Source organism: Marmota marmota, unplaced genomic scaffold (genome assembly GCF_001458135.2).
Source record: "Marmota marmota marmota unplaced genomic scaffold, marMar, whole genome shotgun sequence".
Lineage (NCBI taxonomy): Eukaryota > Metazoa > Chordata > Mammalia > Rodentia > Sciuridae > Marmota > Marmota marmota.
Window position 1 is genome coordinate 22,140,306 of NW_026000082.1, and position 9,432 is coordinate 22,149,737.

At 54.3% G+C, this 9,432-nt stretch overlaps 1 protein-coding gene across 1 annotated transcript; it reads left to right on the top strand.

Moving 5' to 3' along the window:
- Window positions 1-1,349: 1,349 nt before the first annotated feature.
- Window positions 1,350-5,343, top strand: Cldn19 (claudin 19). Its single transcript, XM_015484855.2, has 5 exons — window positions 1,350-1,775; window positions 2,629-2,793; window positions 2,896-2,980; window positions 4,668-4,820; window positions 5,204-5,343. Exons 1-5 carry the CDS (start codon window positions 1,553-1,555, stop codon window positions 5,250-5,252), a joined length of 675 nt encoding a protein of 224 aa, XP_015340341.1. The 5' UTR covers window positions 1,350-1,552; the 3' UTR covers window positions 5,253-5,343.
- The last annotated feature ends 4,089 nt before the right edge of the window (window positions 5,344-9,432 follow it).

The following is a 9,432-nucleotide window of genomic DNA, read 5'->3' on the forward strand; positions in this document are numbered from 1 at the left end:
TGAGTATACAGACCCCATGTGGCTCAGAACTTCCTGACAAGGGGACCTAAGAAGGACCCAGTGTGTGGCACTGTGGGCCAAACCACGCCCACCCCTGACCCCTCAGAGGGCCGACCACTCACCCAGCTCCCTGGAGCTGCAGGCCATACCAGGGGCCCACGCCCTGGGCGGGCACACAGGATTGCCATTGTGTGCTCAGTGCCTGGCACCCTCTCAGTTTGCATAGCCACGTGAAGAATGCGAGGGAGCAGGCTGGGGACTTGTTCCTGCAGAGGCGGCTGCAGGTCTGGGGGAGGAAGCTGGCCAGAGTCAGGGTCGCAGCAGGTCCCTGCCTCCCCCATGCAGTCCCCCAAGGGCTGGTGGGCTACAGGTTACAGGGGGCAGCCGAGGGGCGATGGGAGCAGGAGCAGGGGTGTGACATTCCTGTTGCACCCACACCAAGCCCGTGGGGCTGAAATGAACGTGAGGGGATTGTTAATGAGGTGGAGGAGAGTTAAACATTCCCCTGCTCCTGAGGGCTGAGCTCGAATTGGAGAGAGAAGGGGGAGCAGGGGTCCAGGAGGGGGCAGCCTGAACCCCAGGAATGTGCAGAAGCCACTGTTCCCATCAGGCTGTTCTGGAGCTGGGGGCCAGGGACTGCTGTCCCAGGTCCCAGCAGGAGCTGCTAAACTAGCCAGCAAGGGGATTAGCGGGTTGAGCAATCCACCTTCCTTCAGGCCCATGCCAGAAGGCTGACTGGTACTGTCTCCCCAGCTCCCCGCCAGGCCCCTTGCTGGCCTGCAGCCAGCTCTGGCCCAGCCTCAATAGGGCCCCTCTCTGACCCTTTGGATCTCAAACAAGATCTCCCTGGTTTGGCTTACCCTATTTTGGATACACATAGCTCCCAGGTACCCAGGACCCTCCTCCCCAACACCCCATTCCCAGTCTAGTTTTTAACATCTGGTCTCCGAGTTCTTGCCAGAAAGTTCTCCTTGGTGTCTAAGTTTTACCTGCTACAAGTTGGAATTCCTTTTCCTTTTCGTCCTCAAGTCAGAGGGCAGGCAACCCCCAGGGTCAGATCTGCCTTGCAAGAGCTAAGTCCATCATCTCCGGGCTGATGAGATGATTATGGGAATTTTAGGGCTCTTGAATCAGGCTCCTAAAGGGGCTTCCCTGGGCAGAAAGACCTGGGGAGAGACAGGATCACGCCTCCCAATTCCTCCCTTCTCTACCCCTGAAGGATGAGGAGGGGCAGGGTACCCACCTGGTCCCTGGCCCCGCCTCCCACCCCAGGGGGCTGGGCATGAGCTTTGCTGGGGACCCTGTGCTGGCTCAGGCTGCAGCTGTGGGCGGGCCTCTGGCCTCTGCCAGCCTGGGTGCCTCCCCCTGCATTCTGAAGTCCAGAGCCACTGCCTTTGCTGCTGCCACAGCTGCCATCACCTCTCCTCCTCAGCCTCGGGCTACTCACTGCTTTTCCACCCCAGCTGCGACTCTCTCCTGGCCATGACCACACTGCCCCTAGGACCCTGACCCAACTCTGAGCCCTGGGACCCTTGGTCCCTTCCCCTGGGCCATGGCCAATTCAGGCCTCCAGCTCCTGGGCTACTTCCTGGCCCTGGGTGGCTGGGTGGGCATCATCGCCAGCACGGTCCTGCCGCAGTGGAAGCAGTCCTCCTATGCAGGTGACGCCATCATCACCGCTGTGGGCCTCTACGAAGGACTCTGGATGTCCTGCGCCTCCCAGAGCACTGGGCAGGTGCAATGCAAACTCTATGACTCGCTGCTTGCCCTGGACGGTAGGCCCCGGGCCTGTGGGGCTGGGAGGCGGGGTGTGGGGTTGGGGAGGTCCACAGCACGCTTTCTCACAGTCTGCTCAGTGCTGAGTGCCACACTCCAGTCCCTGCAGATCCCCCACTACAGCCCATGCACATTTAAGAATCCAGGCCAACCTTGGCCCCTTGGGAGGCAGGGGCTCTAGTGTCCACCGTCTGGGGTCCAGATCCCATCACCTTGACAGCCACTGAAACTTTTGCATCTGAGGTCCTCACCGTAGAGGGGAACTCTCATACTCTATAGGATAAGGGAGGTCGAATGAGATGAGGGCTCCGTGGACAGCTGAGCAGAGGTGCCATCAACTGTACACATGGTGCCAATCCAGGCAGGTGGTAGGCTTCCCTCAGGGACCCAGGTCTCCTGAGCTGGCCTGGGGCCCAGACTGACATGCATACCCATGGAGAGGCGGGCATATAGCTACTATGGGTGATTCACAGGCAGAGGGGAAAGTGACCAGAGTCAGAATGGCTGACAGGGGTGACGGTTGCTGCTGGGAGCCAGGCTGAGCTGAGCTGGGCCTCCGACACCCTCAGCTCTTCCTTCTCTGCTTGGGAAGATGAACCAGGCCCAAGAGAAGGCAGCAGGAAAGTGCCAGGGGAAGTGGGAAATGGGATCAATGGTGAAGGGGACCCCCAACCCCACATCCTATTGTCACATCCCCACTGTCCTCTGTCTCACCTGTGGGCAGATGATCTACCAGGCAGGTGATTTGGCCTACGCTAGTTCCTGCCCAAGCCCCTCCCATGCTGGGCTCCTCCCCTGCAAGCCCCACCTCTTCCCCAACCCCTGTTCAGCTCCATCCTGGCCATGCCCCAGGTCACATCCAGTCAGCGAGAGCCCTGATGGTGGTGGCTGTACTCCTGGGTTTTGTGGCCATGGTCCTCAGCGTCATTGGCATGAAGTGTACACGGGTCGGAGACAGCAACCCCATTGCCAAAGGCCGGGTAGCCATCTCCGGGGGTGCCCTCTTCATCCTGGCAGGTGAGTGCCCTTTTTCACCTTCTTGGCCACGGCAGATAGCCCCAGCCTCAGTGGCTGACCAGGGGTCCACAGAACTGACCCACCTCCCTGCTTTGCCCTCAGGCCTCTGCACCTTGACTGCTGTCTCATGGTATGCCACCCTGGTGACCCAGGAGTTCTTCAACCCAAGCACACCTGTCAATGCCAGGTGAGTGCCAAGGCTGGGGCTCCCACTTCGCCTCCTCTGGGGCCAATGGCCTTTCCTCCAGAGGTCACCTGGAGGGGGACATAAGTAATGGGTCCTAGCTGCTGTCTGGAGTGGAAAGCCAGACCAGTGTCCTTGGTAGGGACAGGAGGCCAGCTGAGGGTGCCCAGACTCAACAAGGACTCTCCAAGCAGCTAAGTGCCCTGGCTCCGGGTTCTAATAGCTCTGAATGTTCTGGTGGGGTGACCTGCGAAAGTTACTGAATCTTTCCACACCTGCCTTCTTCTATAAACTGGAGCCAGAACCTAAGGACCAGCTTTTGCTGGTGAGGGTCCCCAAGACAATGCAGGTAAGGAATTCAACACAGAGAGTGCTCAGCATATTCAGGACAACTGGTGGCAGCAGGCTGAGGTGGCTTCCTGCAGGGGCAGCAGGTATTGGGATCCAGGGAAATGAGACTGGAGAAAAGGACAGATGGGGTAGGGCCTGCCTGCCATCGGAAGATTGTGCTCCCCATTCTGGAGTAGAAAGCAGTGACAGTGGCTCTGCCATAGTGTGTGGAAGAGGAGAAGAGGGCAAGACATTATGGTGGCTGCTGCAAAGTCAAGCGGAGGGCTCTGGGCCAGGGAGGAAGCAGTGGAAAGCAGGCTCGGAGACATCTGGAGACTAGAATGGTGGGAACCTCCAAGGCCCGTCCTACCTTCTCCACACTTCTCAGCCCAGCTGGGAGCAAGAACAGGGTCCTAATAGGCCTGGGGGTGAGGGAGGATGAAAAAGGACGCCTGGGCTGTCATGTTTGCAAGAGCTCCTAAAGGAGGCAGAGATGTGGGGAGGATGAAAAGCAGACTTCAGGGGTGAGGCTTGTTTCCTGAGCTGCCAGTTACAGCCACAAAGACCTGCCAAGCAAGGCCTAGCTCAAGGAGCCGAACTAGAACTTGGCCCTTCATCCCTTCAACAGTCCTAAGGCTCCAGATTTGCCAGGCCTTGTGCTGAGCCCTGTCTGCCCTCTGCGTGCTCTCAGGGACTGGAGGATCTCCTGCTGAGGGGGTGGGAAGGATGGAATGAGAACAGAGGGGCATCAGAAAACCCCCTATGAGGAGGTGGCATGTAAACGAGGACTCAAGGCAGAGAAGGAGCTGGGGAGGCACCCCAGAAGGGGTGCTAAGTCCTAGACTTGTGCTAAGCCACAGAGGTGGGGAGACCCTGGAGAGGGCTGGGCTGACCAGCAGGCCTAGGTGCAGAGGGCCCAGCGAACAAGAGAGAGGAGCCTGGCCTTCTCCAGAAGGCAGTGGGGAGAGCCCTGGCTGGGAGCCCAGTAGGGAAAGAAGATGGCAGGGATCGCTCAGCTCCACCCAAACTATAGGGCCCTCCCATACCCCCTCCACTGGCCAGATGAGGAATTGAATTGCTCAGAGCAGGGGCTCTAGGCTAACCCTTGAGACTGGAGGCCAACCCTAGGCCTGGTTGGCTTGTGTGGTGTCATGTGTCGGGTGGGGCAAGGGAGGAAGCACAGCATTCACCCCAATTTACCTGGAGAGATGGAGGAAGCTTGGGAGCCCAACCTCCAGCTCCCCTCTCCCCACCCTCCCCCTGCCGGTTTCTGGCTGAGGAGTAGGACCCCGAGAGGATAGGGTGAGGCAGGGCTAGGGCTTGCGACCACACCTAATGCCACTCTCCATCCCACTTGCAGGTATGAATTTGGCCCGGCTCTGTTCATAGGCTGGGCCTCAGCTGGCCTGGCCATGCTGGGGGGCTCATTCCTCTGCTGCACATGCCCAGAGCCCGAGAGAGCCAACAGCAGCCCCCAGCCCTATCGCCCTGGACCCTCAACTGCTGCCCGAGAGTACGTCTGAATCCTGCCCATCCCGACCAGCCTTCCCACCTAGTGGCCCCCTCGCCCGACACTGCAGCCAGTCCCTGAAGCACCCTGGGCAGGGCCAGTAGGGCACACCAGGTCTCCCAAGCTCGGTCTGGGGCTTTGAGCACCTGATCCTCAACACATATCTAGGTCTGGGCCTCTTCTAGTCACCCAGCTTGGATGCCCAGGTGGATCGTCAGCTCAGATCCCGTTGCCCCTGCCCCGGGGAATGGGCTCAGGCAGGGCTGCTGTGAAGGCCAAGGTCCTACCCCACTGGCCAGGCCTGTGTCTAGGACTGACCTCCACAGACCCTGCCTCCCTCAGTGTTGCTCACCCCACTAACCGACTCTCTCTCTTTTGACTTTCAGACCTGTTGTTAAATTGCCCGCCTCCACCAAGGGTCCCCTGGGTGTGTAATGTCCAGGTCCCCAGCCAGGCCCTGTCCCCTGCCACACTAAGACTGTATGTTTGGTATTTTTTGGAAACAGAAATGAATATTCAGCCCCAAGCGTGATTCATTTGATCTGTCTGGGCATGGTTATGGCGGGGTCAGGCTCAGAGAGGTCAGAGCTGTCCCCCGGGGCTCCTGAGTGGATTACACGACACATGAAGGTGGAGCGGGAAAGAACCTGGGGTCCTGCCCCTGCCTAGTAACCCTCCCATCCTGGCTGTAGGCTTGGCCCAGGACACCCATGAGGGAGGTCCCACCCACCGCTAGAGGCTATCCCTGAGACCTGGCCCAGCACTGGAGCAGGCCCGGGGGGTCAGGAAGCCCCTGGAGTAGGGAGGGACCCACAAGTAACCCCAGACCCTGTGGGCTCTCTCAGGGAAGAGTCCCATGAGGTCCCCCAGCTGGATGCTGGATCAGAGCTGGGTGAGGAGACACGCAGGAGCGCCCTCAGCAGAAGGGCCCTCAGCAGAAGGGAACAGAAGGGCATTAGGACTGTCCTCAGCAAGGTCAGCTCAGCTCCCACCCACAACCTACAATGGAGACTGGCAAAGCACCATCCTGCACCTAGATGTGTCACTTGGAAGGGCTTATGGCCTGGAAGTGTGGGTATCACCCCCTTATACAGAAGGGTTGTGAAGTCCCAGAGGAACAGGAGAGCCGGCCCTTAGAGTCCCAAGGTCAGCCATCATCCTTCAGCCTGATTCCCCATGCAGAGTGCACAGGTTCTACCCACATGCTCAGGTCTCTGCCACCCAGACACCTTCCGTGGACTCTAGGTCTCTCCCGTGTCCCACCTCCACCCTCTCCCACAGGCATGGCGACCTCCTGTGAAGAGGTGCCCATCACTGCTTCTTTCGTCCCTGCCTTTCACCTGCCTTCCTCAGCCAGCCCTGCCTGGTGACCTCCACCACCTATCTGTGACATCTCCCACTAAGTCACCAGATACCAAGAATGGCACAGCTTCTCCCTTGCACTGAACTCTGGGAGGTGAAGTGACCAAATCAGTCAAGATGACTGTCACACTGCAGCTGAGGACAGGGAGGGGAGGAGGAAAGTCAGTGGCAGGGAGCTGTCATAAGTTGCCCCTACCTGGTCTGGAAGCTGCTGCACATCTGTCGGGCCTCCAGCCACAAGGGTGGCCTCCTAACCCTGAACAGGCTTCCCAGGAAGAGCAGTGGAAGAGTGGGTGCCTGAAGCCGTAATCCTGGGGCTCCCGACAGTGAGTGCACATTCAAGAAAGCTGGGGGTTGATTCTCAGGCTCCGCCCCCGAGACATCCCGATTTAACTGGTCTGGGTGGACCTGGACATCAGAACTGTGTAGCTACTCCACACTGAGAGCACCTCTATGAGACCTAAGTGAAGGTCATTCTGAGGGGTCTGCAGAGGGACAAGGAGCCTACAAGTAGAGGGAGGAGAGGGAGAGGAGGCCCCTTCTCCCTCCGACCTTTCTGAAGACCAGGGCACAGAGGACACATCCACATCCTCCTGATCAATACATATCTGTGCTGAAACGATTTTGAGTTTGACTCCTGTTGCATACAGTCCAAAGAGCCCTGTCTAACACAGAATTGGAACCTGGGAACTAATCATCATGGGATACCAGCTGAGCAGGGCTGGGATTGTCCCCTTCCTAGTCCATGTATTTAGTAGTCCTTGCTATATGATTGTAAAGCTGACTAGGAAAACGTGTCATCTCTTGAGATTCAGAGGGCACCGGAGGCTTGGGAGAATGTCGAGATAGCATGTGCTGGTTTCAGGGACAGGCTGTGAGAGAAGCACCATGCCGACAGGGGACCTGACATCAGAGTCAAAAATCTTCAGTCTGTTCTCCATTGAAAGGAGCCCTTTCTGCCGGTAGCCAGGGATTGGAGGAGCGGTACGCCAGGTACTCACCTCTCTGAATTGCACAACCGTTAATATACTGATTAAAAATGCATCAGACCCTGGCAGTGGGAAGGAGATGGTTGGGAGAACGAGAGGATTTTCTAGTCTCTCCGAAAGAACTTGGGGAGCCTCATCCCAAAGGCCTCTCTTCTGAAGCAACCCTATTCAAATGCCTACATCAAGGTCACCTGGGCTGCCAACAAGAGGTAGGGCCAATTTTCCAGGCCTCGTGGCCAGCCTGTTGTTTACTGTCCTGGTCTCAAGGCTTAGGGATGGGGCAGAGAACCAAAGAGGTAGGGTTCAGACTCAAAAGGCTGGATACTAAGGCTTTTGCCATCGTTTGTTAATTAATAGAGTCCCCCAAGAAAGGAATTAGAGACCATAAAACTTGATTTTAGGAGGAAACAGGTACTCAGTCCTTAAGGAAAGCCCCTGGAAAGAAGCTTAATTGGAAAACATATCTGCAAATATGACACATGAAACACTATTAGATGACTCAAAGAATTATTAGTTAATTTTGTGTGATGTATATTGCTAGTTTTGTGTGACAACACTGTGGGTTTATTTTTTATTTATGTATTTATTTTTTAGTTATAGTTGGATACAATCCCTTTGCTTTATTTATGTTTATTTATTTATTTATTTATTTATTTATATGTGGTGCTGAGGATCGAACCCAGTGCCCCGCACGTGCTAGGCGAGCGCTCCACCACTAAGTCACAAACCCAGCCTGGACACTATAGTTTTCATTTTTTATACTCCAGGAGGGCTGGGGTTGGGGCTCAGTGGCAGAGCACTTGCCTAGCATGTGTGAGGCACTGGGTTTGATCCTCAATACCACATAAAAATAAATACATAAAGGTATTGTGTCCAACTACAACTAAAATACATATATATATGTATATTTTATACATACATATATAAATACTCCAGGAACAAGAAGTTCATGGGCAAGGAAAGCTTTAAAATAAATTTGACAAATGTCAGTGGTATTTGGGGTTCACCCTACACTTCTATTTGTATGTTTGTTTGCTACTAAAAGAAAAAATTCATAAAAAGTTTAAAAATACCACCAAGTTTTGCTGGTTGTATCATTTAATGTACTCCTTCTTACCAAGAGAATATGGATGAGGAATACTCTTAAACTCTTGCTATTCAAAGCACAGCAGAATTGCATAACCTGGAAAATATGTTAGAAATGCAGAATCTTGCCAGGCATGGTGGCATATACCTATGATCTCAGTGGCTCAGGAGGCTGATACAGGAGGATCAAGTTCAAGGTCAACATCAGCAATTTAGTGAGGCCATAAACAATTTAGTGAGACTCTGTCTCAAATTGAAAAATAAATCTCAAACTGAAAGATAAAAAGAGCTGGGGATGTGGCTCAGTGGGAAAGCATACGAGTGGCATGTGGGAGACCCTGGGTTCAATCCCTAGTAACACACACACAATGCAGAATCTTAGCCCCACAACCAGCCCTAGTGAATCAGGCTCAGCATTTTACCGAGATCTCCAGGTGGTTGGTGCACACACTTGTTTAAAAAAGTGTGCAGGCTAGTGAGGCTGTGTGGCACTTTTTTTGGGGGGGGGGGGCTGGGGTTTGAACCCAAGGTCTTGTGCTTGCAAGGCAAGCATTTTACCAATTTAACCATATCCCCAGCCCTTGTGGAGATTCTTTTTAAAATGAGAATTTCCTTTGAGCTTAGCCTGTTTTCCTCCACAGTTTGTTAGGTATGCTGAATGTGGTTCCTTATATGATTTTGTCTACAGTTGGCCTCTTATGAGGAGTTACAGCTAAACCTGATCCAGGCAAAACTCAAAATAAAGGATTACACCCAATCTTTCTGCTTTCTGACGTTTTCTTCTCATAAAAATATTTGATTCAATGTATGAGAATATTGCAGACAGTTTTATTTATTTTAAACCCGCATGATGAAAACAGCTGAAAATAACTGGGTAAAGTATAAAAGTTTCTTCAAAGCATCAAAGGGGCTATGATGCTACAGAATCCCCAAGTCAAAACCCCAGGAGCTCCCCCTTCTCTCTCAGACACACAGAGAGAGAAGGTCCTTGGTTGGCATGAGCAGAGATCAGTGATATAAAAGGAAACTGAACAATTAGGAATGTACTGAAGATAATGGGAGCCAGGCTGTTCCCTGGCAAAGAATAGATTTTCTACCCCCAGGAAGGTCCAGCATGGCCTAGGTGTGCCCAGCAGCAATGATACCCTGTGGCAATGGGCACACCTAGTCCATAGTTT